Source organism: Trichechus manatus, unplaced genomic scaffold (genome assembly GCF_000243295.1).
Source record: "Trichechus manatus latirostris isolate Lorelei unplaced genomic scaffold, TriManLat1.0 scaffold00031, whole genome shotgun sequence".
NCBI classification, from domain to species: Eukaryota; Metazoa; Chordata; class Mammalia; order Sirenia; family Trichechidae; genus Trichechus; species Trichechus manatus.
Window position 1 is genome coordinate 5,144,295 of NW_004443967.1, and position 21,658 is coordinate 5,165,952.

At 42.1% G+C, this 21,658-nt stretch overlaps 1 protein-coding gene across 9 annotated transcripts in view; it reads right to left on the bottom strand.

Moving 5' to 3' along the window:
• ABLIM1 (actin binding LIM protein 1) overlaps window positions 1-21,658 on the bottom strand; it is a 186,796-nt gene that overhangs the window by 32,673 nt on the left and 132,465 nt on the right. For 7 of the 9 annotated variants that reach the window (XM_004374865.2, XM_023729970.1, XM_023729969.1 and 4 more), the window contains 4 exons: window positions 19,276-19,334; window positions 5,410-5,487; window positions 4,568-4,723; window positions 817-852 (listed from right to left, as the gene is read on the bottom strand). In XM_004374865.2, the coding sequence (XP_004374922.1) occupies window positions 817-852; window positions 4,568-4,723; window positions 5,410-5,487; window positions 19,276-19,334 (329 nt within the window). Of the gene's footprint in view, window positions 1-816; window positions 853-4,567; window positions 4,724-5,409; window positions 5,488-15,963; window positions 16,048-19,275; window positions 19,335-21,658 lie in introns of all 9 variants that reach the window. The other 2 variants (XM_023729976.1, XM_023729975.1) reach the window with 1 other exon arrangement.

The window sequence follows — 21,658 nt, forward strand, 5'->3', positions numbered from 1 at the left end:
TAAAAACCCAGTAACCACAGCTGTGTGAAATGTGAGAGCAAATGGCAAAGAAACTTTGCTTTGTCCTAGTTGGCTATCACAATAAACTAAATAAAAACAACAATAAAACAACAAAGAGGTCCTCAAATGATATGCTTCAACCTTACAATTGGTCAATAACAGAAGTTCACTCTTCATAGCCTCACACATAAATTATAAGAATACTAATAGAAATTAATAAAATCACTGCCTTCTGTCATAAATCGTTAGAATACTGCAGAGATTTTACTCTCTAAAATTACAGGGATAGGCTGAGGATCAGTCTCACTTTAGAAAAGACTCTCTAGAAAGCTAGTTGGCTTTAAGACCAAACTACTGATTCTTGAAATAAAGGAGTGGCCTCCAGAGAAAACAGCTCTGATTACAGAATACACAATGCCCACGACTGGTTATTTCAGATAATCCAGTACATTAGCATTCAGATGAATTAATTGTGGGTGAGAGGAGCCACATTGGGACAAGTGGCTTCACTCATTGCAAACCCTTTCCCACCACTCAGAGGTACAGACACAGTCAGTGGAAGGCTATTTTCATCCCCTACGCTATGAGTTGGAATTGACTCCATAGCAGTGTTTTTTTTTTAATTTTTATTTTTCAATGCTGTATTTTACAGGTAAGTACTCCTCACATTCATCATAGTTTTGCAGAGTTTATTTTATTTATTTTTTGGTTGTTGTCGTTCTTCTGTGTTATGTTCTTTCTCAAAAATTCCTGTGTAGGAAAGTTGCAAGCAACCCCCAAATTCCACCCACTGTAATTTCCAAAAATGGTACTTACTTCTGCTGATGGAGTAGGGGACAAAGTCCTTGGAGACTAGAAGAATAAAAGAGAATTTGAAGTTACCACTTTTATTAGCTCTTTACCAGTTTTAATTAGAATTGACTGCCAGAATCACCTGGAAACATTATGCAAAATGCACAAGCCAGCATCCTCACACAGCTTCTAATTCAGTCTGTGGGGGAGGGGAGGGGTCCATTTACTACTAAGAGTTAGTGTCTACTGAAACACAGGATTTTGTGAACAGTATTGCTGACTTCATTATAACCACAGCAATCACTGAAAATGGTTTGATGACAGGCATGTGGCATCTTGCCTTGGCCGCCTCACCAACCTTACAACCACTCACCCACCAGCTTCTGTCCTTCCAGGCACACAGGCTTCCCAGGGCCCATCATCAGGCCAAGATCTCCCTTACCTCAGGACCTCCGCACATGCTGTTCCCTCTGTCTGCAGTGCCTTTTACTGTGACACCGGCAGGGCTCACCCTCCATCTTTGGTGAGGTCTCTGCTCCAAAGTACCACCATGCAGCACCTTCTCTGACCGCTCCCCCAGCCCCCTTCACGCTTTCTCCTGACTCTGCTTTGTTCTTCCTCAAAGCACTTATCACCACCTAGAACCACCTTACATAGTTGGGCAGGGACCTCACTCACTTACAACTATGAACTCCCAGGGACTAGAGAGGGTCCTGGCATATATTAGGGGCTCAACTAATACTTTCTGAAAGGATGGATGAAATATTATAATTAAAATGCAAAAAGCCTTCAAAGAGAAATGAAATGTAAACAAAGACTTCTGGAGAACCCCACCTGCGGTGGATGTCTCAGTTCCAGAATTTTCTCCTTTCCCCACATTCACAATGAGCTGCCAGACTCTCCTATGCCCCAGAATTACTCAAGAGCCTTTTTTTTATCTGCAGCTACTACATGTCTCCAGGGCATCTGAGCCATGTAAAGACGGGCTCCCTGAGGGCAGGGGCCAGGTCTGCCCTGCTCCAACACCACAGTTCTGGACCCACCACTCACACTTCCTGAAGACACACATTGCTACACAGAACTTCAAGCTTCTCCTGCAGTGTTTCTAAAATGACAGCATATGGATTCTATGAAAGTAATCCATCACCTGTCTGTCAGTTTGCTGCACTGTGGTGGCTTGCATGTTCCTGTGATGCTGGACGCCGTGTGACCAGTATTTCAAACACCAGTAGTGTCACCCATGGTGGGCAGGTTTCAGCAGAGCCTCTAGACTAAGACAGAGTAGGAAGAAAGGCCTGGAGATCTACTCCCAAAAATTAGCCAATGAAAACTTGATGGATCACAACAGCTTGCTTTGGACACGTCATTTGGAGCGACCAATTGCTAGAGAAGGACATCATGTTTGGTGAAGTAGAGGCCCAGTGAGAATGACAGAGACCCTTAATGAGATGGACTGCCACAACAGCCACAAGGATGGACTCGAACAAGCCAGTGACCGTGAGGATGATGCAGGACCGGGCAATGTTTTGCTCTTTTGTACATGAAGTTGCCATGAGCTGAAGTCGACTTTACGGCTAACTATCTATCTAACGAACAAATCTTAATAACTAACAGAAAAATAACTGAATAGCTTGTAAAGTTATCTAAGTAGTAACATGCATGTGTTGGGCAATAGTTCACTAACAGATCTGATTTCTGATCCAAGGGACACCGTCCAACGAGATTCTATGCACACGCAAAACAAGAGTTCATTGTTTCAGGCTATGACAGTGGTGATGGTGATTCTGACAGCAGCCAGCATTTTTGTTGAGCACTTATTATGTGTGCCAGGTACTGTTTTAATCTACATATCTCATTTAATCCTTATAGAAAACCTATGAGGTAAGTATTATTATCTTGAGTTGACAGATAAGGAGACTGAAGTATGCAATTTTTCCAAAGTCATATGGTTAGTGTCAAAGTCTAGTTTCAAGCCCAGAAAATTTCACTTCAAAGCCCAAGCTCTTGAGTACTGCGATGTTTTGCTGCTCAGAATAGAACTTCTAGGAAACACAACACACACACACACACACACACACATGCATGCACCTCATTACACCATCAAACAACTCACCTCCCCTGGCTTGTATGGCTTGAGCACTAGAAAATTCTTGGCCACCTTCTCTAAGACCAGCCCTTTGCACCTTAGTTCAGGAAACTCCCCTTGCCCTCTGATCCCTAGGAAGCTCTCTGGTGCTCTGTGGCAACTGAACAACCCAGGGGAATCAACCTGCGTTGAGAGTAGCCGCAGATGCAGCTACAACTAAGTGACCATCAGGTGGCACTGCATGAAAACAAATATCGCTTTCTGCCCAACGGAATGTTTCAGTGCAGACCTACGCTATGAAACAGAACCCAGATTAAAAAATAGAAGAACTGTATATATAAATTTAGAGTAAATGAAACAGAGTCACACATGTTCATGCCTTTTCTTTAATCTCATTTAAGACCTCAAAGCACTATGGGAAGGTCTCTTGCAGCCAGTGGATTAGAGTCTGTTTCAACCTCGGCTGAACAGCTGATTTCAATCCACTACCTGGGTAACAGCTCTCCTGAGTAGATTCAAATCAGTTATAGATGATTCCAATTTTTGAAATAAAAGGGAAAAAATGTAACATGCGTTGACAAGACCCGGGGAAACAGACCAGAGTCCACTAGATCTGAGTAGGAGGATGGTAGCAGGAAACTCCAGCCCTGGGATGGGGGTGGGGAGGGGGGCAGCAAGGGACTAAAGAGGCTCTGGTCTGGCAGCAGGCTGGATCTGATGGCTGAGCATTAATAGGCCCCGACAGGACAGGTAAAAACAACAGTATCTGACACTTGCTGATTGTTTACACAAGTCTGGCCCTCTTCCAATTGCTTTACATAGGTTAGTTTACTGAATCCTCTCAAACGCCCTACGAAGTAGGTTCTGTCATTATCCTATCCACTTTGCAGACGAGGAAACTAGGATGAGAATAGTTGTCACATGGCCAGAGTCACACAACCAGCATGTGGTGACCTCTGGGCTGAGCCCAGATAATTAGATTCCAGAACCCTGGCTCTTACCACCATGCTATACTGTTGCCCCCTTCTCTGTGTGTTTTCTTGCACATTCTGTCTTAAAATGCTGAAAACTGATGCTGTCAAAATTGAGGATGTGCTCTCTCTCCTCATGGACCACCATAAACATACTTCCAGCTTGCCCATGACCAAGGCCACCTGGAAGACCCTCCCTCCTTTATTCACTCAGAGAGCTTTCCCTGACGTCAGCTTCCGTCTCAGCATGTTGGCTCCGCTACTCTACAACCTGGTACTGATGCATATTTATCCTTCACTGTTGGATAGGTGGTAGTCTCTGGCAGGTGCAAACAACTGACATGCTCGGCTGCTAACCAAAAGGTTGGAGGTTTGAGTCTACCCAGAGGTGCCCTGGAAGAAAGGCCTGGCAATCAACTTCTGAAAAATCAGCCAGTGAAAACCCTATGGAGCACAGTTCTACTCTGATACATGTGGGGTTGCCATGAGTCTGAATCCAGTCAAGGCAAGTGGTTGGTCTACTTTCCTCTCTGTAGCCTCCCCGAGGGCAGGGATCTCGTGAGAGGCTTTTGACTACCTCAAAGCACCTGGCGTGGAAGCCTGCAAACAGCAGGCAATCAAAAGGACACTGTGATTTGACTCCAAACAGTAGTTTTTATACATGCGACAAAAGAGAAGGTAATTATTATACAATTTGCAACCTCTAGGAATTTATTACCTCTCCGAGACTCTGTCTCTCCTGTTTATCATCATAGCCCGAAGTGTAGAAAGGCTCATAGGTAATAAGATCTGGACGTTCAATATCATAAATTGCCTTGACCTTGGGAATGGCTGCTAAATCCTTGTAATCCAGGATTTCATTGTCTACTTTTGCCTGGCAAAGTGAAACACAAAGAAAAATTACCGAGCAGTCTCATTTCTTTGGGGGAACTTTTATTAGTGAATTGTATGTCTTGCTTAGAGAGTAAAGACCTTAAAAATAAAAGCCAAAACGCTTTGCTTAGCACAGCCATACTCTTTAGGAAGTTCCCCACTGAGCCATCTATGAATCATGTTTTTTAAAAAGTCACCAAAACCTTATGGAAAAGACTACGTACAATTCCTCTAACAGAGAAGTCTGTAAACCTTAAGGATAATTTCCTAAATTTATTACAGAGAAGGAAAACAGATGGTAAAAAAAATCCTCACAGATGGCAACAAACAAGAATTGCATATTTAATAAACTAAATATTTAAATACCCTTGTGGCAGAATTTAAGACCCCTCAGAACTAGCTTCATAAAATGTACAATTAATCTCCAAATATATGCAAGTTACCTACAACAATTTTTTAAGCCCTGTATCATATTACTGCATTCTACAGGTCTTCCACTTGATCATTCCAATGATGGTCAAATATAAACTTAACTAGCTGAAGTAAAACGTGATTGAGAAGGCTGATCTACAAAAGTGAAAATCAGGTCTAGTAACAGAGATATCACTTAGAATTAGCTTCTATTTTGGATTATCTGCTCTGCTTGTATGATCCACTAACTTACCTGTTCCAGAAGTAGATACTTACATAGATAGTATGACCTGGTGAGCCAGGAATACTGGAGCCGGGTCGAGAATAAATACTCTCAGAGGAGGTCCTGGTAGGCTGCAAAACAAACAGTGTCTCATAAGGTTTCAGACCATGGCTTCAGAATCAAGACTGAGCTGGGTCCCTAAGCATCACTAAAAGCTAAGCCAGTTAGAAAGGAATGATTTGTGATCTTTGTGAATAAGCGGAAATACAGCCTAGAAGGAAAGGTAAATGAACATGAGTGCAATCCAGCTTTGAAAATGTATTTGGGGCTTTTCTCGGGACTTCCCCCCTTCATTCCTTACAAAGCCTCTGGTTTTACCCTCAAAACACATCAAAGCTGCCTATTTTTGTCCATCTCCATTACCAGTACTAGCCCAGCCATCCATCCCTTCACTCATTGGACTAATGCAATGGCCTCCGACGTGGTTTTCTTGCTTTCACTCTTGCCTTCTTCAGATCCATTTGGTACCCAGTGGCCAGGCTGCCTGGTTACACAAGCAGTTAAGCGCTTGCCTACCATCTAAGAGGTTGGCAGTTTGAACTCACCCAGAGGTGCCTTGAAAGACAGGCCTGGTGATCTGCTTCTGAAAACCCTAGGGAGCAGTTCTACTCTGCACACACGGGGTCACCAGGAGTCAGAATCAACTTGACAGCAACTAAAAACAATACTCGGTGGCCTGGGAGATCTTTGAAGAACATAATTTGGATTGCCACGATCCTGCTTTTGGCTTCATTGTCCACTTAGAATAAAATCACAACCTCTAGGGCCTCATGACTTTGCTCCCGCCTTCTTCCTCTCCTACTCCACCCCTCACCACTCATCCTCACTCATGGAACATGGCACACTTCCCCGCCTCAGGGGTCTCAGCCTTCCGCTCCTCTGCCTGGAATGCTCTTATTTATCCCATTCTACTTGGTTAATTTTTTTTTCCTCCTTCATCCTTGGCTTAAATATTATCTCCTCAGAGAGGCCTTCCTTGGATCCAGACTCAGTTCAACCCTTGTTATTTTCTCTCATGGTGTCCTGCTTATTTTTCCCTTCATGAATAAAATTTATAATTACAAATTTATTGGTCTCCTTGTATCATGTCTACCCCCCTCATTAACTTTACTCATGATCTCTGCCATCACAGAATTTTTTCACCACTATATATACCGAATGCTTCGCACAGGTATATAGAAGGCAAGCAATAAATACCTGTTGAGTGAATGAGATGGAATTTATTATTTATAAACAAATGCTCAGTTCGTGGACATTTGACTCATGTTAATCACTTGGATCTGAGCCTAACCACACAAAGAGTAACTGGAGTAAGGTTGGTGGTCTGCTGCTGGAGGAGATGGAAGAAGCTAGACTTTTATGGATATGTTTGTAGGACCCTGAGAGTGTATGGTGGTTAAACGAGTTGGAGGGAAATGTATAAACTAGGATCAACTGCCTCATAGTGCTGCTTAGCATATTCTGGAGAGTTCTGCAAAGAAAACCAAAGGCCCACTCTTAGAAAACATCCTCATCTCTGTGCAATTATTTCCAGGAGAGAATAGTTTATAGTTCTCCATTAGGAATAGGATCTTTTCTTTTTCAGTATTGCTTCTACTGATATTTGGCACCTTGAATATGAGTGTAACTAGGCCAAAAGAACACCTATCAACAAGGATGTTGCTTGACTACGTAATTCACCTCTAAAAGCAAACACACCTGGTCAACTCCATACAGCTATGCTCAGACTCCCTCCAAAATGAAGAATGCAGTGAGAGCCAGAATCAATCATTCTCAGCCAATGTCTCTGGTATCTTTGAGATACCGGGGCAGGTGGAGGTTGGAGAAATCACACTGTGTCCAAGTGGAGGTTAGCCAAGCTCACTGCCTCTAGGCCTCCTCCCCGAGACCTGTCATGTACAAACACTTTCCTTCTAGAGTTACAATTCTCCAATCATAGACATATCTCAATATGAGAAAATTTCCGATCCTGAATAATGCTGAAAAATAAAGAATTCACGCAAGAACACTATTCAAAAAATGGCCAATTCTGAGATCCATTTTCCAATCAAAACGTAGAAGTGGCACAACCAAAATACGACACTCCTTTAAAAAGAGATGTCACCGCTTAACAAAGTTGAATCAATACCTGTCTTTGTGGGTAGTCTGTCAGCTGCAAGTAGCCAGTATCTAATATTTGCCAAAATATCAGAATGAAACCTCTTAAGTAACAGCACAAGAATATTAAAAGCAGCTAACTTTGATAATAATAATAAAATTATTATTACAGCCACTTACTATGTGGCTATAGTAAGCACTTCTCGGGTATAATCTCATTTAATCTTCTCAATAACCCTATGAGGGTAGGGTTTGTTATTTTCAGATAAAAAAGAAAAATCTGAGCTATTTACAGATAAAAGAAAAGTTTGAGTATTCCAAGTCACACAGTTAAGAAAGCAACAGAGTCAGCATTTGAGCCCAGGTACCATAGCTCCAGAGCCCAGACTCTTAACCACTGCACTCATTTTTTTTTTTTTTTTTTGGCTTAGTATTTACTGTTTTTGTTATTTATTTTATTGTACTTTAGATGCAGGTTTACAGAGCAAATAGTTTCTCATTAAACAGTTAGTACACATATTATTTTATGACAATGGTTAACAACCCCACGACATGTCAACACTGTCCCTTCTCAACCTTGGGTTCCCTATTACCAGCTTTCCTATCCCCTCCTGCCTTCTAGTCCTTGACCCTGGACTGTTGTGCCGTATTAGTCTTGCTTTGTTTTATGGGGCTGTCTAATTTTTGGCTGAATGGTGAACCTCGGGAGTGACTTCATTACTGAGCTAAAAGGGTATCCGGAGCCATACTCTAGGGGTTTCTCCAGTCTCTGTCAGGCCAGTAAGTCTGGTCTTTTTTTTGTGAGCTGGAACTGTGTTCTATATTTTTTTCCAGCTCTGTCTGGTACCCTCTGTTGTGATCCCTGTCAGAGCAGTCAGTGGTGGTGGCTGGGCACCACTTAGTTGTACTAGACTCAGTCTGGTAGAGGCCGTGGTAGTTGTGGTCCATTAGTCCTTTGGACTTATTTTTCCCTTGTATCTTGTTTTCTTCATTCTCCCTTGCTCCCAAAGGGGTGAGATCAATTTTTGACCATATTGTAAGGTCAGTGTGACCATTCATTTCCCATCAACATAGCTATGGGACAAACAGGTTGAAAGCAACAGAAAAATATTGAGATCAAACAGCAGAAGTAGTACCTGCTAACTGAAAATATTTTATTGCCACTAGCTTAAGCACTTGGCTGCTAACAGAAAGGTTGGTGGTTCGAATCCACTCAGCAGCTCTGAAGGAGAAGGACCTGGTGGTCTGCTCCTGTAAAGATTACAGCTTAGGAAACCCTATGGGACAGTTCTGTTCTGTCACATGGAGTCACTATGAGTTGAAATTGACTTGACAGCACCTAACAACAACAGCTCTGTAAGAATCTCACGATCACTCACTGTGTTGGGGTGGGCAGCAGAGGGTATGCTGCAGGAGAGTCAGCTGACTTCAGTTATGGGGGTTGCTACAATAAAAGCCTGTTTTCATTAACAAGCATGTAGGACACCGTGTAAGCAGCCAAAGTGCTGGAGCATTGGGGTCTCACACTCATCCCTATTTTTGCCAAATGTGGGTCAGGAAGACTTTTTGCTTTTCCTGTAATGATGCAGCTGGGAGGGGGTCTGAAGTATTTTGTTCTCCTTCTCCGGCATAAGCTGTAAGAATATAGCTGAATAACAGCACGCACACCTGTAGGGAAGGGGCTTTTGTGTTCTCAGTCAGTGATGAAAAACTCCACAGAAAGAAAAGGTTGGCTCTAGTCCTCTATTTTAGTTCAGTTTCAGTCTACCTCCCTTCTTCATTGGATTAAAGTATCCCTAGAGCTATGCAGGCATTCTCTGAAGCATTTATCTTGTTCCATTTGCACGATTAAAATTGTTGGGCTAAAAGGTTTAACAGAGTTGCTCAGCAATTTGAATACTTGTCAAGTATTGTTTGATTCTTTAAAGGTTTTCAGATTTGAATCACCTTCTCCAATTTACATACACCTGCCCTGGGTTCTCTAATTTCAAATGAAATATTTTAGATTTTTATAGTCAGACATTTTTCAAAGTCAAGTCAACTGTTCACCAAATCTGCTGCTGCTCCGACTCCTCCTAGGGTGATCACCTGTGTTCACCATTTGCATCTTCAGACTATCAGCATTATTTAAGAAGTGCTCAAGATGTTCCCTGGAGATGTAGAACCTGTTCTTTATTTCATGGCATTTACCATTGCTCGCTTTTGCTTCACTCTAACCTCCTACCCTTACTATGAAATTTACTTCCACGGGCATCTTGCTTATGGGCTGAGCTACATTCTTGCTTGTCTATTTTCTTACAATGATCCTTCATTATGGAGGCCTGGTGGCGCAGTGAATAAGAGTTCAGACTACTACCCAAATGGTCAGCAGTTCAAATCCATCAGCTGCTCCTTGGAAATGCTCCACGGCAATTCTACTCTGTTCTATGAGGTCACTATAGGAATCGACTTGACAGCAGGAGGTTTTTTTTTTTTTTTTTTTACTCTTGTTTTCCTGTCTATATTGAAATTATGGGAAAACACACTGCTGTATATAGTATAGGAGCCCTGGTGGCGTAGTGGTTAAAGCAATCAACTAACCAAAAGGTTGGTGGTTCGAAACCACCAGCAGCTCCACGGGAGAAAGATGTGGCAGTTTGCTTCTGTAGAGATTTACAGACTTGGAAACCCTATTGGGTTGCTATGAGTTGGAATCGACTCGAGATGGCAGTGGGTTTTTGGTTTATGTATAGTATAATATAGCGGGGTTAAAGGCCGGCTTTGAAGTCAGACGACTTGGCTTAAATCCTGACTCCACTAGTTGTGTGACATTGTATGAGTTTTTTGCATTTTTAAAAACACCCTTGAGCCTCAGTTTCTCCATTTATGGAACAGGAAAGATATTAACAACACCTACTTTGTGGGATTAAATAACAATGTGTAAAGCTCCAAGTACATAGCCCATAGCAATTGCTCAACATTCTCTATGTCCATTGGGCATTAGACTGCATTTCTTGCTGGCCTTCCTTAACCAGCACTGCCTCGTTTTGCTCTTTATGATAGGATATTCCTTTCAAATGTTACATAGACTAGGCTTCCCAAGACTTCTATAGCTCTCACACTTGGATTCCATCCCACCAGAACTCAGACATGTTAAGCAATTTATCACAATATTTGGGGCAGAAGTCCCACCAGGAGTTGACAAATGTCCTTCCCCTCCTTGAAAACTCTATGAAATGATCCTGAGTCCTCCCAGGGACAGTGACTTCCTGCTGATATCTCAGCTGTAGTCATTAATGCCTTCCCAGGCCAGATGGCACTGACCTCTGCCTGCCTTATCTGCCAGGATGGTGCCTGGTGTGCTGCCTCTTGAACTGTTTTCAAGGCTGAAATGACACACATGGTTGCCTGCTTTTGTCATGGTCCCTAGTGGCACTCCAAGTGAATTTACTCAACCAGCGGAGGTTAGCAGTCTCTCCCTTATGAAGATAAAATTATGTTTTAAAACTAAACAATAACTTTTGGAGTTTTAATCCCAGATATTTAGAATTTTACATTTTAACACTAAACATCTAGAATTCTATCCTGATGAGTTTTACGTTGTTAACATCTGCATATATTTTAAAAAATCCCTTTTCTTCTTTGGGCCGTATTTTTTCCACCCTAATTCCTATATGACTTGCTGAGGGTCTTTGATGGCCAAGACATTTTCAAAAGGCACAGAGCTATTCCTCCAACCTAACAGTTTATGTGTAGGCCACTCAAACTGAAACTCATCTGATCTTCAAAAGCACTAATTTATTGACATGCTTTCCTTCGTACAAATACCGCTTCTGGTTACTTCTTTACCATTAACTCTAACGTCACCTCGTTTCAGAGCCCCCAAATTTCCACAGATGATCCTTACATGCAATTATTTACCCTAAGTTACCTTTTCAAGCCATTCAGATATCCAGGTTAACAACAGTGACTCAGTAATCATGAATTAAATTCAATAACCCAGTAGGTCAGCAGCCTGTGCCTGCAATTCTCTATGGGAGTTAGGATAAACAAAATGACTTCCTTGCCTATATTATAAGTGAAGACGATTTCAAATGTTTATCCCCAAAGGTATACCTACTCCTGCTTCCCAAAGAAGGGGAAACAGCAAGAACCTATGATTAAGCAGATAAGAATAGATGCAATTTGCTTACTTTCCTTTAAACACCTTTTATTTCATGCCTTGCAGAAAAACACCCACCTGAGAGCACAGTTGAAATGTTTAATTTTTTCTTTTAATGCCATCTTTGGCGAAAATAAAAAAATATATGGGGGGGGGGTTGGTGAAGAGGAGAAAGCAAAGCAAATATAGAAAGGACTATAGATGGGCTGTGATCTCTCAAAGTATTTTGCCAGTAAGATTAGGTAAACAGCTTAAGCCTTTAAACTTGAATTTTGGCAAAGGGAAGAAAGGAACCTGCAGTAAGAACTTTCTAGTTGTCTGTGGCTGACCTCACATGACCTCTCATAAACAAGGGTCCATCATACCTACATTTATTTCCCCAGCACACGTTCACATATTCATTCTTGATTTCAACAAGGCTTTTTATTTTCCTCCAAAAAAAAAAGATCAACCAAGAGAGGCCTGGCAGAAAGACTATTTCGGTCATTCATTTCAACAGAACATAGAAAAAATGACATTTAATTACTAGTAATAGCTAGATGCTTGAAAAAGCCCATTTTTTCCTTCACGCAATTCTTTTTAAAAGTCCATCTAATTGCCTTTCAGCTAATTCTTTTTTCCTCCCTGTGTGTTGACTTTGTCCATCTATCCTACCATTCAGAAGACACAGTCCCAGAATGAAAATTACATTAAAGAGATCTTTTTATGTTTCCATTCCAACTCTCATTCTTCCAACATGGACCATTGAAAACACTTACCAGAGCTCTGCCTGGCGAGTAAGTGGAGACTTGACATCATCCATTATTTTCAATTGGGGGGGGGGACGGGTGGGGGGACACCCACGCACACTGGGTCCCTCACAAGGAGAGCACTGGGAAGTGCTACGCTGCCCCTGCCCTACCCCCATTCCCCAGAAGCAGGGATGCAACAACTACTTGATCTACTTTGCATTCATCCAAAGCCACGCTCTAAGTAGGAGAACTACAGGCAACCGGCAACCAGTTCGGAAAGATCTTATGAACACGTATGGGACAACTACTGATATAAGGTGATGGACACCTTATACAAAGTGCTGCTGATGTTGACAGTACCTGCCTTGGGTTTTTGTTGAAGTTCACTAGACAGGGTGGTGATAATAACTGCAGAGGAAGGAATATTTTTAAAATCCACATACATTGAATAGTATACTGCTAAGTAAAAAAAAAAAAAAGGTGAAATCAACCCCTTTGGAACAAAGAATTTGTGTTTTGAAAGGAAGCAGGAAGAAGGTCCTCATTCTCACACATCCCTTCTCTGGGGACAGTTTCACAAATGCCATCAGCCTTTACTATGGCCAAGGAGCCTCAGCTTCTTTCTAGTATAAATCTTAACACCTATACATTTGAGAATCTAATGAATTGTAAAGACATGTCAGAGACGATAAAATACTCAAAGTTAAAGCTGCTAATAAAACAGTATGTATCATAATGACATGAATGAAACAATAGGCAACAATGTTGTTTGCTTGTTCTAAGGAGCCCTGGTGGTGAGTAGTTAAAGCGATTCCTTGTTCTAGACATACAAAAAGCCTCTAATTAGCTCCTCTCTTTCGATGTACACACAATACTTGTTAGGTTATTACAGATTTGCAAGTGTATATTTTATAATAGCTGAACGTTAGTTTCAAAAGAAAAAAAAATTGCATGCCCATTTTATATGGCAGTCAATTCATGCTTTAGCCTCCAGAGGCACAGCAAGAGTCCTTTTTAGAGAGAAAGCAAGTGACCCACTGGGATTTTTACAAACTTGGGCCTGGGAATACTATGTGCTTCGTCTGTAACAAATTGCAACATGAATTACAAATGCTCAGTATTACGCTCTGTGTATAGGCAAATTTTGTTATCTATTTAAAATTCTGAGTAAGTGAAACTGGAATATATTATTCTTAGGTAAGACTTTTAATCTTTTTTTTTTTTTAACTATAATTCAAAGCAAAAGGAAAAGAAGAAACACTTTCAGAATATAAACAAATACAATGACTTTCCTCCTACAAAAGTGACTTTTCTGCAGAACGAAACCAAGACTTATTTCTGGGCTCAGAGCACTGAATGCCCCCGTAAGGAGTATGGTCAGTTTATCTAATAATTAAAGGTGCTTGATTTTAGGTGGCGAAAATGAGCTGCTGCGCAGGCCAAAGTATTGAAAGGATCTGAACATCTGCGTAACTTGAGAGCTGCATTGCTGTGGAGTTTTCAGGCTTCTTAAAAGTTCAGGCAAACTGTTCCTCAGTCACCAATGGGTGAGAGAAGACCTCGCCAAACAGCCTTTTCCCTCCAGGCCCCAAGCTGTTTACAACTTTTTGTGATGGAGCTAAAGTTGACTTCATTGATATTAACAGCAGGATAATGGGAATCAGATGTCCCTTTTGAACAACAGGAGAAGAAGGGAGGAGTTATTAAAAACAGACCTCTCTCTCTCTCCTCCACTTTCCAAGATGTTCCAAATCTCTTGAACTTAAGGGTCCAGAGCAAATCGAAACTTCATGCCTGATGGGTTTTTTTTTTTTTTTTCAAACCATGAAAATACATTGCTTAGGTATATCCTTAGACTAACAAAATGTAGCACTATTTGAGTTGTAGAGTATACTTTTAGAAATACCTAAAAAGTATTGAAAAAAACAACTACTTGTCAATGAGAGGTACTAATTCTGAGCAACACTCATTTGTAGTAGGGGCAACCTGTGTTTGGTGGCTCCCTGGATTCATGAGAACACAATTTTGCCGTCTGTGAAAACCCTGCCATTGGAGCTAAACCTTTAAAATAGAACGTAACCCAGCAAGTCAGGTGAGCGCAAGGCACCCTGGGCCTGGAGTCAGAGAGCTGAGTCTGGTTAAGTCTGGCTGCTTCTGACCTGGGGAGCCTCGAGTGTTTACTTGATTTCTCTGACTTCATGCTATAGATGAGGAAACTAAGGGGGTTGGCCGCTAAAAGGTTTCTTTCCCTTCTAAAATTCTATATTCTAAGTGTCTTTTTAATAATTTCTAAGAAAGAAGGTGAAGTTTTAATAAAACTACATAAAAACAAGAAGTCTTCTCAGTTTAATGCAGTTGTAAGGCACAGAAAAGAGGTGTGGGCTCACAGCCCAGCCGTGGTGCTGTGTTAAATCCAGAATCGTCATCACAGGGGCAGAATAGGTTTCGTCTGGGCAAAGGTGGATTGTGGGAAATCAGCTGTGATCAAACAGTTCAAGGTTCCAATGGATTCTGGGAAACCCCTAAAGAAGTTCATGTCACCTCCTGTCTCCCTGCTCATCTGATGAGCTGGCCAAGTGCCCTCCCTGCTTCTGTAGGACGCCCTGGGCAGGGTCGTGTTGTTCTCTTCTTGATCACCATCAGTGGCTACCCGGGACAACAGACTTTGTCAGTTTTCAATGCTGTCCTCCACTTGTCTTCCCAGATTTCCCTATCATGACTCCCTTGCGGTACAGTGGAAAGAACATGCATCATGGGCTCACGAAGACCTGGGTTCCAATCTTAGCTCTTCCACTCACTGGCAGGGTAACTCTGGGAAAGTTACTTATGATGGGTCTCCCTTTCAACATCTGTAAAATGGGAATAAGGATAGCTACCTCACAAGGATTCTTAGGGAGAGCAAACAGGGGTGTGTGTAAATCACCCAGCACCCACAGAATAGTGGGTGCTGGCCTCACGTGTTTCCTTCCTCACTTCTCTACTCCATTCTTGAGTCAGATCCAAGGCTGTTCTTCCCCAGCTCTACGTGTTTGCTCTTCTCTTCACCGGGCCCACCCTTTCTCCTCATCTCCACATGTTCTAATCTCACCCGGCCTCCAAATTTCGGTCAAAGACCTCTTCTCTCATGAAGTTGCCCTCGAGAAACCCTCTCCTCTGACATTCCAAAGAACTTGCTCCATCTAACCCCTGTGACATGTTTCTATACCATTTTACAGCAATTTACCTATTTGTTTGTCTTTTTTCCCTGCTGGTCTAGATCTATAGCATCCAGCCCAGCACACAGACCTCAGGGCTTGACAAATATTTGTTGAATGAACAGACGTGTGAACACAGAACCCAAAAGCAGCTTCTAATGTGCTTGCTTTAATAAAGACAGCACTTTAGCCACTCTCTAAGGGAAAACATCAGTTAGAGGAGGAAACAGCCGGAATCAGAAGATGAGGTGCACGCCGTGGGGTGAGAGAAAGCATCTGCCCTCCACAGGAGCCAGACAAGTTATGTGGGGAAAGCAACAGGGGGAGGAAAAGCAACAGAAGCCTGGGGCCCAGGACAGCAATGCCGAGCCACACAGTGCGAACCTGCAGAGACGAAGACCGGCCTGCACGTCGAATCAGACTTTTGGGATAAAAGAAATCGAATGAAGAACGGTGAAGGTTTGGTGGCTGCCGTGAAAACATGAAAAAAGGGAAGAACGAATAAAGAAATAGCCTCAGTTCAGAAACGCTGTTAAAAAAATAAAAACAATCAGAACTAATTTGATAGTCAATGCCAAGTGGCCTCACTTCAGTTGGTGTTGGAGAGTGTGTGTGTGTGTGTGTGTGTGTGTGTGTGTGCGTGTGCGTGTGCGTGTGCGTGTGCGTGTGCTGGTCCATTTTTGGCCCATGTTTAAAGGCATATTAATGGGTCTTCAAGTTACAGTATATCTACCTCAGTTCCAACCCCCATGATTCCTTTCCATTTATTTTGGCTTAGACCTTCTTACAATATATGATGAGCAAGAAGCCAGTGAAGCCAACTGAGAGACTTCCTTAAAGGATCTGTTGTAATAGACTTCCCATGAGTTCTTCAATATCAAGAATGTGGATTACTCAGTGGGGTTGCTGAAAGATTCTTAAAACATTTTCATTTTGCTATGGAAACTGTACTAATGTGACACCCAGTAAAAGGCCTGGAAATCTTGGCTCAAGATCTGCAATCTGTAGACACACCCTTAAGAGAGCACGAGATTTATTTCCTTTATTCAAAACCTATCCCCCCTTTAAATCTCACCAACGTCAGCACATGCCCCCACTCGGCACATCTGAACCTCTTCCCCTCAGAGCCTCATCTTCTTCTTTACTGCTGGCTCCTCCATGTGAGCCAGAGGGCTGACCTGGCCTCCCAAGTCCTCAGTGTTGGGTTTAGGAAAATAGCTTTGGAATTCTCAGGAAAGCTTCAAGAAAGGAAGAAAACAATAGCTCCTCTTGGCCAGAATGAGTGAAAGTAATTCATTGGCCGTTTTTGTAAGCTTATCCAGAAAGTTCCATCAAGATTCTATCGAGAGCATTGATGCTTATTTTGAAAATCACATTAGTAACACGATGCACAAATTCAAGCAATCCTTGGCGGGGGGGGCATATTCCATTCAGTCTGGCCCCATGAGCATACCTCTCTTCGTCCCCCAAAAGATTTCATCAAGGGTGAAGTAAAAATGATTATTCAAAAAACCAAAAGCAACACTGTAGGGATAGTGCAAGTCACTATCTACTTGGGTGGTTTCTGGCGGCGTCCCCAAGCTATGCCATGAACTTTACACTCTTACGATCAAAGTGGCAATAAGTACTAATTTTAATGTTCGAGTATTTTATAAAGATAACCCATCTCCAAAGGACCCATGCTTCCTCAAAAATTCCAGAGTCTAGGGCCGAAACGGGTGAGGGTTCCAGCTTGCATCTGCCTGGTTGATGGACTCCAGGCAGATGTACATGTGCTTGAGCTGAAGCTGAATGTTAGAAACAGATCAAAACCATTCTAATATTGGTGGACAACTTCTCTAGTTTGTCTTGTCTTTAATTAATTATTCTGAGAAAAGCAGCTTTTTTTCCCCACTTAAAATATGCTTTTGTATAATAACTGGGAACTCCAAGAGAACTGCTTTTGTTCTGGGTCACAGGGAAGGCACAAGTTTCCAAAATATTCACATAGCAAAATGTCTTCACCTGATCTTAAGGATGCCAGTTAAGAAAGACAAAAAAAAAGCAAAGGAGCTCCTGTGCATACATGTGTTTCATGAAAGGGAATAAAGAGAGGACACTGGAAAATAGCAGTTGAAATCTCAGCATGGCTGACAAAAGGATTTGAAAAGGGTCAAAGCAAATGGATCTCACTGGTAATCATTTTTTCTGAAGCCAAGTCACACATCTTTAAGTCACATATTGGTGAGAAGGCCACATGAATAAAAGATGGTGCTCTTGGTAGTGGTGGTGGGGTGACATAAATAGCTCTTTATACCTGCTAATGGTAGGTCAAGAAGAAATTATGCCATACACTAAGACCTGGCCTCCAAAATAAATCCAGGCTACTCTTTCTCTGAGACCCCAAATGAAGTCAAACTCCAGTTTTTCCACAGGTACCACTAGGTTAGCTAAACTGAAGCACTGTGGACTGGGGATCAGTCTGATCACTGCTCTGAAAAATACGTCACAGCCCAAGTGAAAAACTGGGAGTGTCTGAGCAGGGTGTAGATTAGGATCTTGACCTTACAACTGTGTACAGCGTTTTACTTCTGAAATGGATAAAATATTGTTAGCCTGCAGGTGTTTTGAGAATTGACTAAGACCAGGAAAAGGCTTTAAAGTGAGAGATGAAGAGGGTCTATCCTTTTGCCCATGTGTGCAATGTTCTAAGATAGTTACTAAAGCATTCTGATGTTACCTCAGAGTTAAGTTACAAAACAATTCAGGGCACTTGTTCACACTGATATGTCTGGGCACAGCATTATTTCTTCCAAAAGTGTCATCTGACAAACCATCAGCTTTTGGACGAAGGTTACTCCGGCAAATTTGGATTTGAGAGTTTGTTAAAATGTACCAAAAGCTGGGTAAAGGATGTGGAGTTTGGGCTGTAGTGGTGCATTATGGACTGAGTACTGAGGATGGATGTGGAGTTTGGGTTGGAGCAGTGCATTATGAACTGAGTACTGAGAGACAGATGGGGAGTGAGGGTTGGAGTGGTGCATTATGGATTGAGTACTGAGGGATGGATGTGGAGTGAGGGTTGGAGTGGTGCATTATGGACTGACTACTGAGGGATGGATGTGGAGGCTGGGATGGAGTGGTGCATTATGGACTGATTACTGAGGGATGGATGTGAAGTTAGTGTTGGAGTGGTGCATTATGGACTGAGTACTGAGGGAGGAATGTGGATTTTGAGTTAGAATGGTTCATTACAGATTGAATATTGTGGGGCAGATGTAGAGATAGGGTTGAAGTCATGCCTTATGGACTGAGTACTGAGTGATGTATGTGGAGTTTGGTGAAGTGGTGCATTATGGACTAAGTACTTATGCAAAAAGCCTGGCTAGGAGGTCACCACATGTTCCCCTTAGAATGTGATGATTCATTTTTCACATATGTATGTTTTGACTTTTCCCCCGAATGCATTGCTAAAAGCCTGACTAGTGAGGCAAGGTCTATTTTGTCCAAGGCGATCATTTGGAACAGAAACTACAATAAGAAATGTAAGGTAGAAGGGAACTCCCTTCCCTGCCCAAATGGCATTACGACTTGGTTTGCTATGGGAAAAACAAAAAAATCATGAAAACTTAATTTCACCCACACTCTACCCCCAAGAATCAGTGACTATGAAAACACATTGCCTGCCAGTGTGCCTGGGCATGATAGTTTCCTTACCCGCAGCTTTTCCTCTGTCTTGGTAGACTGCTTACAGTCGGGATGCCAAACGGTAGAACCTGGAACGACACAAAGCATCACTAAGTGTAAAGGAAATGGAAAGAAGCCATGGTCCTATCAGACAGAACATCTGCAGATGGTCATAGCCGTCTTTCCCACCATAGAGAAGTGTCACAGCCTCATGTCAAAGTGAATCGGAAACTCAAAAAAGAAACCAAATAACTCCAAAAGGCAGATTCTGGGTGAGTTCTCATCATCAAGTCTGAGCTTGTTCTGTAAAGGTCATAATTCTAGACCACAGAAACCACTGGCTGGGCACAGAATGTTTTGATTCAAGAGATATTTCATTCTTGACTGAGATCATTAAAAAACAAACACATCATTAGTCTTTAAAAGTAATGTCTGTGTACTTACTACAAACTGCATTTAATTTTAGAAATACAGGCCATGCTTATTTAACATTACAATAACCACACAATTTAGTTGAGGGAAGTAAAGTTGAACCAGATATTTCCAGAAGCAAAACTCACTGCATTTTTCACTAATCTGACTATTCAAAGTCATGTACAGATACATGGAAAGTAGAACAAACCAGCAGAAATGTTGAAAGTCACAAGGTGGGGAATCACTTTGGAGAAATCGATTTGGCCTTTGTTCTTGGGTCTTTCAAGCAGTATCAACACCTGAGGCTATTGGGTAGGGGCTGACAGACCAAAAGGGACCACCTAGGGGCCAATGCTGACTAAGCCTCAGAAGGCATGATTTAATCTCTCACGGCCACTGTGGTCAAGCTGATAAGAGCCCTGAACCCTGAGGCTCAGAGGGATCTTCCTGGTTGGTGACCACACATGGGAGAAGACTGTGTGTCCTTCCTTGGGACATGGAAGCTCCACACTGTGATCCCTCCCAGACCTCACCCTATGTACGTCTTCGTTTGTATTCTTTTTGGTTGTAATAAAGTTGTAGCTATAAGTATGGTATACTCTCCATGAATTCCGTGAGCCATTCCAGGCAACCAGGGAACCCAGAAGAGCAGTGAGAGACAGCAGGGGCTCGTGTCTACCTATTTGATAGTCTAAAAGATGGTGTCCATCTAATTTGTGAGCTCTGACTCAGTTCCGGGTGGCTAGGACTGGGGACAGAGCGTGCTGCATAAGCAGCTGGCGACGAGGATGGGGAAGTGGCAGGTGAGGACTGGATCCATGCCCATACTTTGGGGATTGGATTCATGCTGATCCTACCACGCAGTTAGCACAAAGGTGGGATTTGCCCATTGTGTTCCTGGCTTAGTGCAGATCCCAAAAGTTTCCTTAAACTTCTAACTAACTAAAACAACTTCTTCACTTTTAAACTAGTGAGGTGACTGCATACAAGTTATTTTTAATGCCTGGATCAACAGCCTTTCTCAGATAAAAAGCACTCTCACTGACAGTATCAGCATCACAGAGCTCACAAGACCTTTACCTCTAATAGAAAGCGCTTATCTTGTCAGAATCCAATGCCTGCCTATATGATTTTACATGCACATATACATTAGACATGTCACTTATATGATTTGGGGTCAGGCTGATACCTAAGTCCTGTACCCAAATGGAGCTGTTCAAATGTGCGAATGGACAGAAGACCTGAATGAGCTCATAAAAAGACTTAAGCAAATTAAGTTATTCAATTGAAAGCAGTGAGTAAATTAACTACATCAATTTAATAAGAGTCTCAGTATGAATTATTATACTTTCTACATTTCATTGTTTAAATCTTTACCTCTTGAAGGAGCAACCTGTGTGTACCTGAAAAGAGTCACCAAATTAAAACTTAACTTGTGAATTATTTTATACCACGGAGCTAAAATAATATTAAATGAATGATGAGGAAAAATATACTTTGTAATCAGAATCATCATTTAATCCCTATTTAGCAATGATTTCCGTCTCTCTTAACCCAGGCCCCCAAAAATAAAAAAATAAAAATCAAACAAACACACAAAACCCAGACAGACATATAGGTTCCTTCAGCACTAACAGTGACTCAAAGACTGAGTACAAAGCTCAGGAAATCCAATTAATGTGGAAAGCGCAGGGCAAGGGGTCAGGGCCAGGTTCAGGAGAGGCAATCGCTGGGAAGGAACCATTGACTCATGGACCAGAACACCAGTTCTGCACACAGTGTCAACACTGTCCTCCAGAGGCCACACACACAAGGAATGTGACTTGGGGAGAGCATCGAATGCTGAGGAAGAAACTGCTCGTTCTTAGGGATGTGCTGAAAGGGCAGCAGAGGGTACGAACGAACAACTCCAGGGGAGATTTTTGAATAACCCCTGAGTTTCTGAATTGGTCCCAGCTTAACAGAGGCTTGTTATTCGTAGTGTGAATGTGCTGTATTT